The sequence below is a fragment of the Giraffa tippelskirchi genome, chromosome 5, assembly GCF_054371585.1.
Source record: "Giraffa tippelskirchi isolate mGirTip1 chromosome 5, T2T-mGirTip1v1.2.pri, whole genome shotgun sequence".
Lineage (NCBI taxonomy): Eukaryota > Metazoa > Chordata > Mammalia > Artiodactyla > Giraffidae > Giraffa > Giraffa tippelskirchi.
In genome coordinates, this window is record NC_137279.1 from 90572262 (window position 1) to 90593126 (window position 20865).

General features: G+C 37.5%; 1 protein-coding gene across 1 annotated transcript; it reads right to left on the reverse strand.

Annotated features, from left to right (window-relative positions):
* Positions 1-10363: 10363 nt before the first annotated feature.
* Positions 10364-11338, reverse strand: LOC145505940 (olfactory receptor 10R2). The gene has a single exon (XM_081489306.1). It carries the CDS (start codon positions 11336-11338, stop codon positions 10364-10366), a length of 975 nt encoding a protein of 324 aa, XP_081345432.1.
* Between the last annotated feature and the right edge of the window lie 9527 nt (positions 11339-20865).

The window sequence follows — 20865 nt, forward strand, 5'->3', positions numbered from 1 at the left end:
TAGGCCACCATCACTAATATTAAGCCCTGAACATTTTCCTTAGCCTGGCAAGAAACCCCATAAGCATTAGCAGTCTTCTCCACTTCCCCGAGCAACCTCTACTCTACTTTTTTGTCTCTATAGATTTGTCTATTCTAAACATGTTATACAAATGGAATTATACAATATGTGATCTTTTATGTATGGGTCTTTTTAATTAGCATAAAAATCATCTATGTTGCAGCATGTATCAGGGCTTTGTGACTTTTTATGGCAACATTTAGGTAGTTCCCAATTTTGGCTATTATCAAAATGTATGATCCTTCTGTGAAGAATCATGTACAATCTATTGTGTAAACATATATATTTAACTTTCTTGAGTATATGATAAGACTGGAATTACTGGATCATATGGGCAGGAATTCCTTAGAAGAAATGGAGTAGCCATCATGGTCAACAAAAGAGTCCGAAATGCAGTACTTGGATGCAATCTAAAAAACGACAGAATGATCTCTGTTCGTTTCCAAGGCAAACCATTCAATATCATGGTAATCCAAGTCTATGCTCCAACCAGTAATGCTAAAGAAGCTAAAGTTGAACGGTTTTATGAAGACCTACAAGATCTTTTAGAACTAAGACCCAAAAAGGATGTCCTTTTCATTATAGTGGACTGGAATGCAAAAGTAGAAAGTCAAGAAACACCTGGAGTAATAGGCAAATTTGGCGTTGGACTACAGAATGAAGCAGGGCAAAGGCTAATAGAGTTTTGCCAAGAGAACGCACTGGTCATAGCAAACACCCTCTTCCAGCAACACAAGAGAAGACTCTCCGCATGGACATTACCAGATGGTAGACACCAAAATCAGATTGATTATATTCTTTCCAGCCAAAGATGGAGAAGCTCTACACAGTCAGCAAAAACAAGACCGGGAGCTGACTGTGGCTCAGATCATGAACTCCTTATTGCCAAGTTCAGACTTAAATTGAAGAAAGTAGGGAAAACCACTAGACCATTCAGATATGACCTAAATCAAACCCCTTATGATTATACAGTGGAAAGAACAAATAGATTTAAGGGACAAGATCTGACAGACAGAGTGCCTGATGAACTATGGACAGAGGTCCATGACATTGTACAGGAGACAGGGATCAAGAAAATCCCCATGGAAAAGAAATGCAAAAAAGCAAAATGGCTGTCTGAGGAGGCCTTACAAATAGCTGTGAAAAGAAGAGAAGTGAAAAGCAAAAGAGAAAAGGAAAGATATTCCCATTTGAATGCAGAGTTCCAAAGGATAGCAAGGAGAGATAAGAAAGCCTTCCTCAGTGATCAGTGCAAAGAAAGAGAGGAAAACAACAGGATGGGAAAGACTAGAGATCTCTTCAAGAAAATTAGAGATACCAAGGGAACTTTTCATGCAAAGATGGGCTCGATAAAGGACAGAAATGGTAGGGACCTAAGAGAAGCAGAAGATATTAAGAAGAGGGGGCAAGAATACACAGAAGAACTGTACAAAAACGATCTTCATGACCCAGATAATCACGGTGGTGTGATCATTCACCTAGAGCCAGACATCCTGGAATGTGAAGTCAAGTGGGCCTTAGAAAGCATCACTAAAAACAAAGCTAGTGGAGGTGATGGAATTCCAGTTGAGCTATTTCAAATCCTGAAAGATGATGCTGTGAAAGTGTTGCACTCGATATGCCAGCAAATTTGGAAAACTCAGCAGTGGCCACAAGACTGGTAAAGGTCAGTTTTCATTCCAATCCCAAAGAAAGGCAATGCCAAAGAATGCTCAAACTACCGCACAATTGTACTTATCTCACACGCTAGTAAATAATGCTCAAAATTCTCCAAGCCAGTCTTCAGCAATACGTGAACCGTGAAATTCCAGATGCTCAAGCTGGTTTTAGAAAAGGCAGAGGAACCAAAGATCAAATTGTCAACATCCGCAGGATCATCGAAAAGGCAAGAGAGTTCCAGAAAAACATCTATTTCTGCTTTATTGATTATGCCAAAGCCTTTGTGTGGATCACAATAAGCTGTGGAAAATTCTGAAAGAGATGGGAATACCAGACCATCTGATCTGTATCTTTAGAAACCTGTATACAGGTCAGGAAGCAACAGTTAGAACTGGACATGAAACAACAGAATGGTTCCAAATAGGAAAAGGAGTACGTCAAGGCTGTATATTGTCACCCTGCTTATTTAACTTATATGCAGAGTACATCATGAGATACGCTGGGCTGGAAGAAACACAAGCTGGAATCAAGATTGCCGGGAGAAATATCAATAACCTCAGATATGCAGATGACACCACCCTTATGGCAGAAAGTGAAGAAGAACTAAAGAGCCTCTTGATGAAAGTGAAAGAGGAGAGTGAAAAAGGTGGCTTAAAGTTCACCGTTCAGAAAACTAAGATCATGGCATCTAGTCCCATCACTTCATGGGAAATAGATAGGGAAACAGTGGAAACAGTGTCAGACTTTATTTTTCTGGGCTCCAAAATCACTGCTCATGGTGATTGCAGCCATGAAATTAAAAGATGCTTACTCCTTGGAAGGAAGGTTATGACCAACCTAGATAGCATATTTAAAAGCAGAGACATTACTTTGCCAACAAAGGTCCGTCTAGTCAAGGCTATGGTTTTTCCAGTGATCATGTATGGATGTGAGAGTTGGACGGTGAAGAAAGCTGAGCACTGAAGAATTGATGCTTTTGAATTGTGGTGTTGGAGAAGACTGTTGAGAGTCCCTTGGACTGCAAGAAGATCCAACCAGTCTATCCTAAAGGAGATCAGTCCTGGGTGTTCATTTGAGGGACTGATGTTGAAGCCGAAACTCCAATATTTTGGCCACCTCATGTGAAGAATTGACTCATTGGAAAAGACCCTGATGCTGGGAAAATTGGAGACAGGAGGAGAAGGGGACGACAGAGGATGAGATGGTTGGATGGCATCACCGACTCGATGGACATGGGATTGGGTAAACTCCGGGAGTTGGCGATGGACAGCGAGGCCTGGCGTGCTGCGATTCATGGGGTCGGAGAGAGTCGGACATGATTGAGTGACTGAACTGATCTGAACTGATGGTAATTTTATCTGCAAATTTTTGAGGAACTCTCAAATTTTTCACAACAGCTGCACTAATTTACATCTCCTCTAGAAATTTATGAGAATCCCAATTTCTCCATTTCCTTGCCAGCACATGATGTTTTCTGCATTATTAGGGTTATTATTATGATTACCATCCTAGTAAATGTGAAGCATGTGAGATATGTCATTGTGGTTTTGATTTGCATTTCCTCAATCACTATTGCTATTGACTTTTTGTCTTTTTCTGTACGTAACTAGTGATTTGCATGTATTCTTTGGAGACCGCCTATTTAAATCTTTTACCCATTTTTAAAATTGTGATATTTCCTTTCTCACACTGATAGCAACATACCTCGGCTTGCATAAAACCTCTATCCTTTTACTCCCTGCCTTTTAAATTTTTAAGGTCAAAATTAATGTTTTTATGTTTTGTATTCTTGAAGAAATTATAGTAGTCATACTCATTCTAATTCTCTTCTCCTTTAACCTTTATACAACAGTTGAATGGTTAACACATCATATTAAAAAATTCAAAATTTCTAAATCTGATGATATTTACATTTTCCATTTTGCTGTGTATTTTCATGTATTTTCATTTTACTAATTATCACCCTTTCATTTCAGCTTTTATTCAGTCTCTAAATCATATCCAATCTTTGCGACCCCATGAACTGCAGCACGCCAGGCTTCCCTATCCTTCATCAAGTTTGCTCAAACTCACGTTCATTGAGTCAGTGATGACATTAAATCATCTCATCCTCTGTTGCCCCTTCTTCTCTTGCCCTCAACCTTCCCCAGTATCAAGGTCTTTTCCAATGGGTTAGCTCTTCACATCAGGTGACCAAAGTATTGGAGCTTCAGCTTCATCATCAGTCCTTCCAATGAATATACAGGGTTGATTTCCTTTAGGATTGACTGATTTGATTACCTTTCAGTTCAAGGGACTCTCAAGAGTCTTCTCCAGCACCACAGTTTGAAAGAATCAATTCTTTGATGTTCAGCCTTCTTTATGGTCCAACTCTTACATCTGTACATGACTACTGGAAAAATCATAGCTTTGATTGTACAGACTTTTGTCAGCAAGGTGATGTCTCTACTTTTTAATATGTTGTCTAGGTTTGTCATAGTTTTTCTTCCAAGGAGCAAGCATCTTTTAATTTCATAGTTGCAGTCACCGTTTGCAGTGGTTTTGGAGCCGAAGAAAATAAAATCCGTCACTGTTTCCAATTTTTCCACATTTATTTGTCATGGAGTGATGGGGCCAGATGCCATGATCTTTGTTTTCTCAATGTTGAGTTTTGAGTCAGCTTTTACACTCTCCTCTTTCTCTTTCATCAAGAGGCTCTTTAATTACTCTTCATTTTCTGTCATTAAAGTGGTATCATCTGCATATCTGAGGTTATTGATATTCCTCTCAGCAATCCTGATTCCAGCTTTTGAATCATCTTGTATGATTCAAGATGATTTTGTATGATACACTCTGAATATAAGTTAAATAAGCTGGATGACAATATATAGGTTTTACATACTCCTTTCCCAATTTAGAACCAGTCCATTGTTCCATGTCTGGTTCTAACTACTTCTCGTCCTGCGTACAGGTTTCTCAAGAGACAGGTAAGATGATCTGGTATTCCCATCTCTTAAAGAATTTTCCACAGTTTGTTGTGATTCACACAAAGGCTTTAGCATAATCAATGATGTAGAACTTAGATTTTTTTTTTTTAATTCTCTTGGTTTTTCTATGATGCAGTGGATGCTGGCAATTTGTTCTCCGGTTCCTCTGCCTTTTCTGAATCCAGCTTGTACATCTGGAAGTTCTCAGTTCATGTACTGCTGAAGCCTAGCTTGAAAGATTTTGAGTATTACCTTGCTAGCATGTGAAACGAGTACAATTGTATGGTAATTTGAACATTCTTTGGCATCCCTTTTCTTCTGCTTAAAGAACTCCTTTCAGTATTTCAACATTTTTTGTAAAGCAGATCTAGTGATGATTTATGAACTCCACCAGCTTCTGTTTATTTGGTAAAATCTTTATTCATCTCTGTTTCTGAAGAATAACCCTGACAAATACAGTACTCTTGCCTGGCTTTTTTTTTTTTTTTTTTTTCAATTCAGCACATTGAACATAGCATCTTGCTCTCTTTTGGTCAGTAGTTCTTCTGAGAAATCTGCTGATAGTCTAATGGGGATTATTTTGTAGGTTGAAGTCTTTATTTTCTTGCCGCTTTTTGGATTCTCTCTGTGTTTTTGATTTTTTGAGGTTTATTTAATGTGTCTTAGAAAACAACATTTTCAATTGAAATAATGAGAGGATGTAGCTTCATGAACTTGGGTGTCTAAGTTTCTCATAAGACTTGAGAAGATCTGAACTTTACTTATTTAAATAAACTTTTTGTCCTCTTCTTCATATTCTCTTTCTAGAAATCCAATGGTTCTGATATTTTTTTCTCTTGAGGTCCATTAGATCATGTAGGGTTTGCTCTTTTCATACTTTTTTTTGTTCTCTGATTGAGTTATTTCAAAATTCCTATTCTCTTACTCACTGAGTCCATCTTCTGTTTGATCAACTCTGCTGTTGATGTCCTTTATTGCATTTTAATTTCATTCACTAAATTCCTAAGCACCAGAATGTCTGTATGATTATCTTTTATAATGACATGTATCTCCTTTAAATTTCTCGTTTCATTTCTTCATTGCTCTCTTGATTTTGTTGAATTGTCTTTCTGTGTTTTCTTGTAGTGCATTAAGTTTCTTCAAAAAAGTCATTTTGAATTATTTATTGGATAAATCACATATCTCTGTACCTTTGGGCTCAGTTACTAGAGGATTATTGTGATCATTTGATCAAGTCATGTTTCCTTGACTCTTTGCATATCTTGAAATTGTACATTGCTGCTTTGGCACTTGAAGGAGTCGTCACCTCCCAACTCCTTACTAACTATCTTCAGGTGGAAGATACAGTTGTTGTGACTTTCCTGCCCTTGCATGGGAACTTCTGCTCCATTCTCCCTCATGTAGCAGAATTCTTCTTTTAACAGCTTTGTTGAGATAGACATAATTTATGTACCATAAAAGTCAAACATTTAAAGAGTCCAACCCAATGGCTTTTAGTATGTTCACATAGTTATACACCCATCACTACAATCAGTTTTAGGACATTTTATTAGCCTAAGAAATTAATCCACACCTTTAGCTTACATTCCCTCGTCTTCCCACCCAACTCTCATCCCTAGGCAATTACTAACCTACTTTCTGTTTCTATAAATTTGGCTATTCTGGACATGTCATATTAATGGAATCATATATGATGTGGTCCTACATGACTGGCTTCTTTCACTTAGTGGGTTTTCAAGGTTCAGCCAGTATTGTAGTTTGTGTCATCCATTGTGTTTTATGTAGCAGAATTCTTAATTTTGCATGTCTTCTCTTGATCTTTTAGCACATCTGATCAGATATTGGAAATCTCTTTTATTTTCCTGAAGGTGGTGCTATAGCCCAACTTTGTGCTTTCTCCCTTGCCCATAGACTCTGTTTTCTGCTTGCCTTCTCTATCTACCACAGAGCACTCTCACAGTCATTTCAGGATCATTCAAAAGGAGCTGGCTGAAAAGTCAGGGGAGATTTGGATTTGGTACTTGGGTATTTGGGGTACCCATTGGCCAGTTAGGGGAGATCTTCAAGTGAGGCTTTCCAAAAGCTTGTATGTGGACTTGCTGCTAGTCTTGAATACAGTCAACAGAAACCGGATCCCTTAAATGCACTCTCCTATTTGTATCTGCCTTTCCTGATCCCCTCTCCCCATCTAGTCATGAGAGTCTTGCCTGTACCCTGGGTGCTCTAGGAGAAAAAAACTTTCCTCCAGCAGCATCCCACACAGCTGGGGAACCTGGGCACTCAGCCATTTCACTCCCATTTTCCTCAGGAGAGTTGTTGCCAGCTAGTTCAGTTCCAAGCTGTGCCACCTAGAGGAGGGGTGGCACTGAAAAATTTCTTCTTACATATTCAATGCAAGTATTTTGTGGGGTTTTTTTTTTTAATTGTTTTGCTTCAACAGAGTGCTGGCATCTTTCCTCTGTAAACCATGACTTCTACAAAGGCTCTTTTATCCTTGGCTATATGCCCAAGTCAGTGCTTTGCAGGTGCTCCCCAACTGCAACAAAAAGGGGCCAAAACCAATCCACAGACACCTGCCAGTCCCATAACCCATAATAAGGTTTATCTACCTGTTATCCAGGGCACAGGAGGGAAAAACTCTCCCTAGGTCCTTTGGTGTGGATCCCCCAGCTCCCCGAGAGGTACTTTTGTTCATGGATGGATACTGAATTTTAGCTGATGAAAGGTGACAAAAAGGAGGGACAATTTATGCAGTCATAATGTTCTTCTTCACTTCTTTCATGTATTTGCTTGAAAGGCCCCTTCTTAATGAGATCTTCTTGTACACCCTGTTAAAATCATCACCACCAATACTTTTGCTCCCTTGCCTTACTTTTCCCCCATGGAACATATGATCTTCTAACATATAATTTACTAATATATCCTGTCTATTGTTTATGTTTCACTTCTCTGCAACAGAATATAAACTCTATGAAGAAACAAGATTCTTTATTTTTGCTTACTAATGTATCCTGTAACTAAAATAGTGTCTAACACTTAATAAGTGTTCAGGACATATGAATGTATTTTATTAAAAATGGATAGCTTTGGAATTAAAGAAAGAAAAAGATGTCTCCTTATATGCAAACAAATGTGTATATACTTGAAAGTCAATCATATGATTTTTGTTTTGCTATTTTAGTTTTAATTGATGTGTATTGGAGTGTATAATTTACTCACAATGTTGTATTACATATATATACACATATACAGTATTTTTGCAGTCAAATTTAATGGAGATCTATTAATTTCATTTGTTTAGCATCTCACTTTTAGGGAATTTTGTTTGACTCTAGGTAAACCAATTGGGGAAAGGAATTATAGGAAGTTATCCTTTTGACCACAAGTTTGGACTTGTTACCTCACTCAGGCAAACCATTTTCTCTAACCCAGGACTAAAAACATGAGTAAACAGAGAGGACAGAAAATCATTGAATGACAGTTCCCTAAAGAGATGATTTATAAGATCCTATGAATAAAAGTTTTGCAGTTGTTCTAGTTCCTTCAAAAACTCTGTCATCAAATCTCTCTTCATATACATGAGCAGTCCACAAACCTTCCAAATACTATCATTTTGTTTACTTAAGTTCATTAGATGTGGTGTGAAGAACTGTAAGAATATGAGATTTTGCATTCATTGCAAGCTAAGATAGTCTTCTATAGCTCCATAGATGATGAGGACTCTAGGTCAAAGACAAAGGATAGTTAATTTCTGGCAATAACCAGAGTATCAACATTTCTGTTGACCCTCAGTCCCCACAGGGAAATGTACATAGAGCAGTATGTGTTACAAGAGAGAGGCCCAGAGCATAGGTGACCAGGCTAGGCCTAACATTGCCTTCAACTTGATTAAACTTCGGGAAGGCTTCTTCCTGACTCTAGACCCTTGATCTCCCTTTTCTTAGAACATATGTTTTAGAAACCGTGTAATTGTAAATTATTTTTCTGTCCTTCCAATATATACATATTTTAAAATTCTCTAGTAGGTTTTACAACACAGAAATGTCTTTCTCAAGGACCTGGGAGCATCCATTTGAAATATGATCATTAAGGAAGACATTGTTCTTAATACCCCATTTTGCATGGGATGAAAGGAATCCAACATTGATGAGTACCTTGCTACAAGCACAAAATTACATCCTGTAATAAAGCTAAGAGATGTTTATTTTTCCTTTTGATAAAATCATGCAGTAAACACAGATGGCTTAAGGTTCTCCAGTACTTTTCCATTACCTCGTCTCAGCCACTGAAAACCTTATCCCCGTTTGTTGTGGCAGAGTTGCCAAATTCAGACTTAGTTATAGTATTTCTCCATTACTAAAATAATCTTGAATAAAATCTTCCTTGTCTGTTTAACAGAATTTTTGACTTGACATAATTTTTGTCACAATTTTTGACCTGACATAAAGAATAAGCAAAAAGCATACTTGTCTCCAGGGCTTCCCTGGGGACTCAATGGTAAAGAATCTACCTGCAATGAAGGAGCTGCAAGACAAGACATGGGTTCAATCCCTGGGTTGACAAGAACCCCTGGGAGAGGGCATGGTAACCTATTCCAGAATTCTTGCCTAGAGAATCCCATGGACAGAGGAGCATGGAGGGCTACAGCCCACAGGGTTGCAAAGAGTTAGACAGGACTGAAGCGACTTAGCAAGGCACACTTGACTCCAAAAAAAAACAGTGTCTCTCTCTTCTAGAAACACTAAGAAAAAGATGAGTTAAATTTAAAAGTCATTCAGGAGGTCCACACATGAAGAGGATAACAGAAAATTAAAGCCATAAAGCATGATAGATAAAAACTTTAAAAAAAATCACTTTAATGTCAGACTGCTGTACACAAAACTCACCCACATTTTATGAAAGTTGATCAAGGCATTAAGTGTAAAGTCTACTTCTGGAGTTTTCTATTTAATTTATGCCACTTCTGGACATATAGAATTTGATTTCCTAATGTCTACATAGTCTGTAGTAGATGAGTATATCTATGAGTAGGTGCAAGAATGCCAATTAATTTATCCTGTCATTATTTTCAAATTACAAAACATAAAATCTGTGCCAGAAGGATATAAATAATTTCTCAAACAGGTAAAAAAAGGAACATTGCAATGTTCAAATGTATAATGTAGAAAGATTAAATAGTAATACAGAGTGAAATGATTTAGATAAGGTTGGCCTTGAGCAGACTCTCAACGAATTGGGTCTGTGAATGGATTTAGATATGCTGCTAACTCCTTAAATTGTAAATAAGTCTTCCCCCACTCGTATTCATGAGGCTAATTTCATGTTTGGAGATTGCTTTCAAAAACATTGTCTGTTGCAATATGTGGATTAGAATGATTAATTAATTCACTATGGCCATAACACTGATCAGGCCAAATAAATGACTATTTTTACAGTCAGTCACATTCTAAACTCAATAAACCTCAAAGTAACATCTTATTCTAAAAGAAAAATAGAGATTAGTGTCACATAATTAACTCTATCTGAACTTTTCTATATTGCAATTGAGTTACAAAAGCTGAGAGAAGAAAATGTGCCAACTATTCTCAAAAAACAGAAATGCTCAGTTAAAAAGATATGGAAATATATTCTTTGTCAGAGAGCTATATTTATTACAGAATCTGAAATATAATAATATATCAATCATTTAATTTTAGGGATCCTTTCTTCCCCAACACTTTTCTAATGGCAACTTGAACGTCCTTGTTTCTTAGACTGTATACCATGGGGTTTAATAATGGAGTGACAATAGTGTATGTCACTGTTACCAATCTGTCCTTGTTGGACACATAGTTTGCTGTTGGTCTCAAGTAGATATAGGAAGCACAGCCATAGTGAATAATGACAACAGTGAGATGAGACGCACAGGTGGAAAAGGCTTTCCATCTGCCTTCAGCAGAGGGAATCTTCAGGATAGTTCTCAGAATGCAGATGTAAGAAACACAAATGAATAAAAATGGGACCACGAGTACAAGAACACCACAGATGAATATGACAAATTCATGAGCATCTGTATTTGTGCAAGCCAGACGAATAACTGGTGAGATGTCACAGAAGTAATGGTTGACTTTGTTGGCACTACAGAAAGGGAGGCTGAAAACTAAATATACTACTGTTAGTGAGGCCAAGAACCCACCAACCCCACAGAAGGCTCCCAATTTTCCACATACTTGCCAACTCATAAGGATAGGGTAATGTAGAGGGTGACAGATGGCAGCATAACGATCATAACCCATAACTCCCAATAGCAAGCAATTGGTAATAGCAAAACCAAGGAAGAAGAACATTTGGATGGCACAACAGTTGAAAGAGATTGTCCTGGCCACAGAAAAGAGATTGATGAGCATCTTGGGTAGGATGACGAAGGTATAGCAGGTCTCTGATGTTGAGAGAATGCCGAGGAAGAAGTACATTGGTGTGTGGAGGCTTTTGTCCAGGCGGATGACACTAACAATAGTGACATTGCCACTGAGAATGACTAAGTACAGAGAAAGGAAAACTGCAAAGAGAACAAGCTGAATGTCACCAAGACTTGAAAAACCCAGTAAAAGGAACTCGGTGACCATGGTGAGGTTTTCTGCCAAGACCTGAAAACAAAAGGGAAGCAAATGCATTCAGGTACATAAATATACACAATTAAGGTATGCAGGCTTGTATTCCTTTCTTGAGATGTTGGAAAGATCTTGCCTTTTCTAGTTCCTAGGAGCCTCTGGTTCATTGTCCCCCTTTTTCTTCTTCAAATCCAGGAAAATTATATCTCTTTTTCCGACTCTGATTCTGTCTTTCACTTTTAAGAACACTGTGTTTACACGGTCAAGCCTAAATAATATAAACTAATCTCTCTAGCTGAAGGTCACAGGGTTAGCAAACTTAGTTTTATCTCCAGCCTTAATTCTCCTTTTCCATGTAACCTAACTTATTTGCATGTTTCTGGGGTTGATACATGGACATCTTTGAAACGACATTATTCTGTCTCCTACAAGTAGGAATACACCATACAAAATGCAAAAATGAAACAAAGAAAATAAATCCTTTTTAATGGCATAAAACAACTAGGATCAAATATAACAAAAGAGGAGAAACATCTATACACAGAAAACCATCAAACGTTGCTGAGAAAAATTAAAGATCCAAATAAATGAAAAGACAACCTTGTTCATGGATTGGAAGATTCAACATTATTATGAGACATTTATGAGCACAGTGATCCATATGTTCATTATAGACTTTTAAAAAATGACAAAGAAATCACAAAATATATATGGAAGGGAACTAGAATAACCAAAATAATTTTGAAAATGAAGGGCAAAGATGTAAGATTTATACTTTGTGATTTCAAACTTTACCTTAGTGATGGAGTAATCAAGAAAGCATGGTACTGGCATACAGATACACATATAGATAATGGTTAGAATTGAGAGCCCAGAAATATACGCTTCAAAGGGTACCATTGTGAAATTGAAGAGAACATCATACAGAAAAATGCATTCACAAAGCATGTATCTGATAAGGGATTTGCATCCAGAATATACATATAACTCTTACAATTAAAATAAGAGAAGGATGCAGTTTAAAAATGGGCAAATTCTTTCAGTAGACATTTCATCCAAGTGTATCTGTGGCTAGGAGGTATATAAAGATACATACAGCATCACTTGCCATTAGAGAAATGCAAATTAAAACCACAATGTGATTACTGTTCATATGCTCTAGGATGACTATAATGAAAGTGATTGATACTAAGAGGTGCTGGTAAGAAGGCAGAGAGGCTGAAACCTTCACATTTTGCTGATGGAAGTGTAATATTATGCAGTCACTTTTGAAAAGAGTTTCAGTTTCTTCTAATGGTAAATATAAACTTAGCTAATGACATAGAAATTTTATTCTCAGGAATATAACAAAGGGAAGTGAATACTATCCACATAAATATTTTTAGTGAATGTTCTTAGTACCATTATTGATAATAGTCAAAAGGAGAAAACTATTCAACTTATTGCATCCCAATTTATGAATAAATAAATTTATGGACAAACAAAATCTGATATACCCATAAAACTGACTATTACATTCAGTAGTAAAAGGAAGAACTATGGTGCATACCACAGCATAAATATCTTCAAAAATATTATGCTAAATGATAGTAGTCAAGTACCAAAGACTACACATTGGAAATTCTATTTATATAAAATGTGTAGGAAAGGAAAATATATATCAGCAAAAAGATTAGTTGTAACCTTGGGATGGAGACAGGATGAAATTTGGCTGCAAACAGGTAAAAGGTTATCTTTTGGGATGATGAAAATGTCCTAAAACTTTATTGTGGTGATGACCACACAACTCTATTAATTTGTACAAATAAAATATGTGAATTTCATGGTACATAAAGCTATTTTTAAAAGATTATTTTAAAGGAAATTGATATATTGATGATTTAATTTTTATATGTATATTTATTTTAATTACTAAATGGAAACCTTTGGAACATTAGGATCCATTTAATTTTCATTATAAGAGTCCTTCTCTGGAATGTTTCAGTGTTTCTGAAACACATTACAGATCTTCAAAAAAATTTTGTTAAGTAATTTTAAACATAAATTGTTTACATTTCTAGCAACTTAAGATTTACCATGATAGTAAATTACCGTGCTCAATTCTATCTCCAAACCACAATTCATATAACAATAAATATACAGTAAAAAAAAAAACCAAAACAGAAAAGAAGACTGTGTAGACGAGTGGGAGGGAGGTTCTACTGGGTTCAATACAGAGGGATTGAGTTAGATTGTGAATTATGGCTATTTAACATGCTCTCTCCTTTGAACAATCACAATACAGACATTCAAGAAAAATAAGAAACATTGTCCAGCTGATTCAAACCAATGATACCAAAAGACTCACTGTCTTTCGATATCTATAACTTTTGATAACTATATTCTTAAGTAACCAGAATTGCTCCTACTACCTTTCATTTTCTTTTCCCTTATCCTTTACTTCCTCAATAAATAGAAAAAATATTGTATAAGTCTCCAATTTTCAAAAAATTATTGTGGCTATGTCAAGAAAAAAATGCAAAAAAATCAAAAGATTAGAAAAAAGTATTATTTGATAGAAAAAATTGAAAAATTAAGCTCAAAACTAAAAACAGTATATCAGAGAGCAGTAAATAACCAAAAATTTGACTGTATAAAATAAAACACATATTGTCAACAAAAGCACAATCAGAAATATCAGAAAACAAATAATAAATTAAAAATTACCAAAATCATTTCAAAATATTAATATTAATAAAAATGTATGGCAAAAACTATTACAATATTGTAAAGTAATTAGCCCCCAACTAAAATAAATAAATTTATAAAATAAAATAAAAAAAATAAAAATAAAAACTACAAAAAAAAAATGTATTACAAACTGATGGAGAAAATAAACTTCTGGTATAGAGAATGGATTTAGTATATGATTTATGAAAAAGAAATAACATGTATCTAATATATAAAAATTAGTTTTACATCATTTATAGTACAAGTTAAACTGAAAGATCATTTATACTCACCAAATTATCAATAGTGTTGTGGATTATATGATTAGTAAAAGTGTTAATGCTAATATGTTTAAAAATAAGCTTTAATTTTATGGAAAGAAGTTCATGAAAATGTATCAAGGCTCTTGAATATATTCATTTATTTTTCTTCAATAATTCTGTTTGAAATCTATCAAAAATAGAATTTGATGTTTCTTCATCTGAAAAATCCCAAATGTGAGAATTAAATGTATATGTAAATAGTATGAAGAAAGTATGTAGAAAGTGCTTAAAATATGTACTACATAAGAAGCGTGCTACTAGTGGTGTGATTTTCTTTGACTATCGCTTTTTTGTTGTTGCTGTTTGGGGGCTTTTTTGTTTATTTTGCTGGGTTCTTTCCTCACTAAAAGAATCAGCTGTTCAAAGACAGTGATTTTGAAACTTTATGCCTATCCCATCTCTGAGGTTACAGAATCAAGTTAATGGTCAACACCAGCAGTTTTAATATATCAACAGTACAGATGAGAGAAATGAATGAAAGTATGCAATGTATGAGTGAACTTTCTTTAGAGAGAATCTTCTGTTTTAGGCTGTGTGGGTACATGTGCACCTGCATGATAGGTGGGAATTAAAACCTTACAGGGAAAACCATGAACATAGAATATACAACATAAGGGGCTGATAGCTTTGTTGGAAAACAAAGTTGTTTGTTTTTTTTTTTTTACCTTTTCAGGCCCCTTTCTTTCCATATCTGGTGTTTTTTACAGGCCTGATTTTTCTCTAGAGGCAGAAGAGAAATCTGAAGAGAATCGGTGTTTCTGAAAATGAAAAAAAATATATACATATATCTATCATACTCTTTGCTTTCAATATAATTTGTCTTTCCTCTCTCATAGTAGGACCCAACAAAGGAAATTAGGGGAAAAAATCATTCAAGAACCTATAGATTTTTGCTTCCACTGCTTTTGAACTGAGAAGACCAACTGGAATGGAATATCTTCAAGAGTTATTTGGACAGCAAGAATATAGGGTCCTGAGTATGGAAAGCAAGGCATTACAGACAGAGAGAAATCTTGGACAGGGTGGCAAGAAACAGGAGAATAAACAGGGAAAGTGAGTATTGAAACAGTTCAGCTGCGAAGTGGTGAATGCAGAGAAATTAAATATGTTGCCGACTACCTCTTACCCAAAACTTTATAATGATGTGTTCCAATCCTTGGCAAAAATGAGGGGAAGGACTATTGATAAATTCGGTTCTCACTACATTCCAAATTTGTCTCTTGCATCTCTCAGATTTTATGCTAATATTTTTAATCATATGGACACTGAGCATGCAGTGAGCCACGCTGTATCACATCAATGCCTTTTTTACTTTTGGGCAGATCCTCTGAACTCTCAGGAAAAAGGAAAACACTTCTCTCAAGTTTCATTCCCATAGCACTTCTTTTAATTTAACAAATATTCATTGAGTATACAGTAAGTCACAGTCACTCTATTAGATATTTGGAATATATCAGTGAATAAAAAGATTCCATCCCTTATTAAACATATATTCTAGAACTTCTCACATTTTGGGTAATTATAGATAGTGACCTCACTTGCTCAGAAAAAATCAAGTTCTTAGAAAGCAGACACCATGTTGCTGTTCATGTGACAAAGTTTATGTGCCAGGCAACATGTATTCACATACATACCTCTAACCCCATCAGCATCAGAGTTTCTAGAAAATATCAAATATTCAAAATATATGTAATAGAATCAATGATTAAGCAAATTAAGATATGAATGAATCATCACAATGGATTTATATATATTTATCAAGCAGCTGGTAAAAATATTAAATGAGCAAAGAAGCTGGAATAAAATTTATATTGTGGAGAAAGCACTGGATATGAAGTAAAAAGGCACAAATATTGTTCATATTTCAGCATTTTCTTTGAGAAATAAGTAAAATTTCCTAAATCTCTGAAATATGAAATATTATGAGAATTAATGAACAGAAAAAGTAAAAGTATAGCCCAGAATTACACATAAGAAACCCTAATTAAGTATTTCCTTCTTTCTGAAGATTGATATCATGGATACCTCCTATAAACATTCTGCAATATCACTAATGTTTTCTTTTCTCTCAGCCTCAGCATTATCTTGTCTACCCATTCAGCAACTTCCCCTATAACCACTCCCCAATCCTTATCTATCATGTATACAAAGACCATATTAAAAAAAAAAACTCCACATTTCTGAATTAAACATAAGATAAAAAGCATAAGTAGCTATTATCTAGGATCCAGGAGAGTCATATTCTGCAATCTATTTATGAAATAAGGAAGCCCAAGTCATAAATATGAAAGAGTCTCATCTTCTCCAAAATGTGAGTCCTGGGCTGCAGTGGAATGCAGTTGTCCTGTTTTTCATCATGGCGTTTAAGAAAATGTCCAGATAATTTGCTGCAAACAGCCATTCGCATATTCCCATACAGATCTTCCTCCCATTCTCTCAAAATTGTTTAAACCAGTAACAAGACTCACCGCCACACTCCTAAGAACAATATCCATTGTGCTCCAGCTGAATAGCCCTAACCTAGGTACAACCTGTGCTAGTATTATTAATAGGCATTTTTCTGACTATCAGCACTAGCATAAATGCCTCATTTGACAACTTCACTACTCAGCACCCTAGGGAGTAATTACCACTTCACTCCTAAAACAGGCCCTGCCTTCCCTCAGTTGGGAGCTGTGATTCAAGGGGAAAATGGACCTTGAGGATCTCTTGCCAAAACATGAACCATGTAATAGTCCAGGGGAATGTGTCTCCTATTTGAGACTCCTTAGTATGGTGGCTCATTAGAAATCTGGAGGCTGCTGAACATATTAGCAGAAAAGACCTGATAACTCTCACCCATGCACTTGTTTTTCAACCTTTGGTTGGAAGGAAGAATTTCCTAAGCTTTCTCATCTTGCTTTCTGGCCTGTTCCTCAAAGATGAGAAGTATTTTATTGAGTTGTATTAGGTATATATTTATTCTGGATATAAATCCCTTGTCAATTATTATAGCCCCTTCGAACCAACCATTTTTCTTGAAAAAGGCAATTTCCCTTTTCTTGTTCTTTGGGTTTGCCTATGGCCCACCATACCATAGTTTGCATCCAAAATTGCAATTGCTGTGGCTATTTGTGTGTGTCGGAGAAGGCAATGGCACCCCACTCCAGTACTCTTGCCTGGAGAATCCCATGGACTGAGGAGCCTGGTAGGCTGCAGTCCATGGGGTCACTACGAGTCGGACATGACTGAGCGATTTCACTTTCACTTTCCACTTTCATGCATTGGAGAAGGAAATGGCAACCCACTCCAGTGGTCTTGCCGGGAGAATCCCAGGGACAGCGGAGCCTGGTGGGATGCCGTCTATGGGGTCGCACAGAGTCGGACACAACTGAAGCGACTTAGCAGCAGCAGCAGCATTTGTGTGTGTGTGTGTGTGTGTGTGATGAAGTTAGAATCTCAATAAGTTAGTAAATGATTTAATAAACGGTTTAAGGGCAATACACTATGGATTTAATATTAAATTCTGCACTAATTCAAAATATATTCAATTCTGAATATTCATTAGGTGGACTGATGCCGAGGTTGAAGCTCCAATATATTGGACGTCTGAGGCAAAGAGCTGACTCACTGGAAAAGACCCTGATTCTGGGAAAGATTGAAGGCAGAGGGAGAAAGGGATGACAGAGGATGAGATGGTTGGATGGCATCACTGACTCAACGGGAATAAGTTTGAGCAAGCTCCAGGAGATGGTGAAGGACAGGGAAGCCTGATGTGCTGCAGTCCATGGGATCCCAAAGAGTCGGACATGACTGAGTGACTGAACAACAACAACAATAACAGAATCTTGAAAGTCTAGTAAACTATATGAATGTGGAGAGGATAAGGATTTCTACCTTTTCATCATAAACTCAGGATAAACAGACACCATAAAATATACCTGGTGTAAATAGTGGCTGTAGAAAAAAAAAATTAATAAATAATCCATATTCTGGGTCTTCCCTGATAGCTCAGTTGGTAAAGAATCCACCTGCAATGCAGGAGACCATGGTTCAATTCCTGGGTTGGAAAGATCCCCTGGAGAAGGGAAAGGCTACCCACTCCAATATTCTGGCTGGAAAATACCATGGACTGTACAGTCTAGTACAGTCTAGTCAGTTCAGTTTAGTCACTCAGTCGTGTCTAACTTTTTGTTACCCCATGGACTGCAGCACACCAGATTTCCCTGTCCATCACCAACTCCTGGAGTTTACTCAAATTCATTTCCACCGAGTCAGTGATGCCATCCAACCATCTCATCCTCTGTTGTGCCTTCTCCTCCTGCCTTCAATCTTTCCCAGTATCAGGGTCTTTTCAAATGAGTCAGTTCTTCACATCAGGTAGCCAAAGTATTGGAGTTTCAGCTTCAGTATCACACCTTCCAATGAATATTCAGGACGGATTTCCTTTAGGATTCACAGGTTATATCTCCTTGCAGTCCAAGGGAGTCTCAAGAGTCTTTTCCAACACCACAGTTTAAAAGCATCAATTCTTCGGCACTCAGATTTCTTTAGAGTCCAGCTCTCATATCCATACATGACTACTGGAAAAACCATGGCCTTGACTAGATGGACCTTTGCTGGCAAAGTAATGTCTCTGCTTTTAAATATGCTATATAGATTGGTCACAGCTTTTCTTCCAAGAAACAAGCATCTTTTAATTTCATGGCTGCAACTGTTCAACTGTTCAACTTCAGCTTCTTCAGCATTACTGGTTGGGCCATAGACTTGGCTTACTGTGATATTGAATGGTTTGCCTTGGAAATGAACAGAGATCATTCTGTCATTTTTGAGATTGCATCCAAATACTGTATTTCAGAATCTTTTGTTGACTATGAGAGCTACTCCATTTCTTCTAAGGGATTCTTGCCCACAGTAGTATATATAATGGTCATCTGAATTAAATTCACCCATTCTAGCCCATTTAGTCCATTCTAGTCCATTTTAGGAAACTTGGTGGCTCAGATGGTAAAGCGTCTGCCTACAATGCGGGAGACCTGGGTTCGATCCCTGGGTTGGGAAGATCCCCTGGAGAAGGAAATGGCAACCCACTCCAGTACTCTTGCCTGGACAATCGCATGGATGGAGGAGTCTGGTAGGCTACAGTCCATGGGGTCACAAAGAGCCGGACACACCTGAGCAACTTCACTAGTCCATTTTAGTTCACTGATTCCTGAAACATCAGTGTACACTCTTGCCATCTCCTGTTTGACCGCTTCCAATTTACCTTGATTCATGGACCTAACATTCCAGGTTCCTATGTAATATTGTTCTTTACAGCATCGAATTTTACTTCCATCACCAGTCACGTCCACAGCTGGTTGTTGTTTTTCGTTGGCTCCATCTCTTCATTCTTTCTGGAGTTCTTCCTCCGCTGTTCTCTAGTAGCATATTGGACCTCTACAGACCTGGGGAATTCACCTTTCAGTGTCCTATCTTTTTGCTTTTTCATATTGTTCATGGGGTTCTCAAGGCAAGAATATTGGTTTGCTATTCTCTTCTCCAGTGGCCCATGTTTTTTCAGAACTCTCCACCATGACCTGTCCATCTTGGGTGGCCCTACATGGCATGGCTCATAGTTTGATTGAGTTACAGAAGGCTATGGTCAATGTGATCAGTTTGATTAGTTTTCTGTGACTGTGGTTTTCATTTTGTCTGCCCTTTGATGGTTAAGGATAAGAGGCTTATGTAAGCTTCCTGATGGGAGAGACTGACTGAGGGAGAAAATGGGTCTTGTTCTGATGGGAGGAGCCATACTCTTTAATCCAATTTTCTGTTGATGGGCAGGGCTGTGTTCCCTCCCTCTTTTTTGACTTGAGGCCAAGCTATGGCGAAAGTAATGAAGATAATGGCGACCTCCTTCAAAAGGTCTCGTGCATGCACTCATTATAGGGGACTCAGTGCCTCATGCACTCAGTGCCCCCGACTCTGCAGCAGGCCACCACTGACCCATGCCTCTGCCAGAGATGCCTGGACACACAAGGGCAAGTCTGGGTCAGTCTCTTGTGGGGTCACTGCTCCTTTCTCCTGGGTTCTGGTGCTCACAAGGTTCTGTTTGTGCCTGCCAAGTGTTTGTTTCCCAGTCCTTTGTAAGTTCTGTTGGCTCTCTATGGTGGGGTTAACGGTGACCTCCTCCAAGAGGGCTTATGCCATACCCAGGTCTGCTGCATCCAGAGCCCCTGTGGATGTGACAGGCCACTGTTGACCCATACCTCTACAGGAGACACACAAACACTCAAAGGCAGGTCTGGTTCAGCCTCTATAGGGCCTCCTGGTTCACACAAGTGTTTGTTTGAGCCCTCTAAGTGTCTCTGGCAGGTACAGGGTTTGATTCTGAAGGTGATTTCACACCCCCCCACCTCCCCCACCATCTTGCTGGGCTTCTCCTTTGCCCCTGGACGTAGGGTATCTTTTTTGGTGGGATCCAACATTCTCCATCAACGATTGTTCAGCAGCAAGTTGCAATTTTGGAGTTCTCCCAGTGCACCCCTTCTACTCTGCCATCTTGCAACCAGCCCACTGTATAGTCCATGGGGTTGC

What these genes read in the sequence shown, in the direction of transcription:
- LOC145505940 (XM_081489306.1), bottom strand. Translation starts at nt 11,338, where the DNA reads ATGCATTTGCTTCCCTTTTGTTTTCAGGTCTTGGCAGAAAACCTCACC.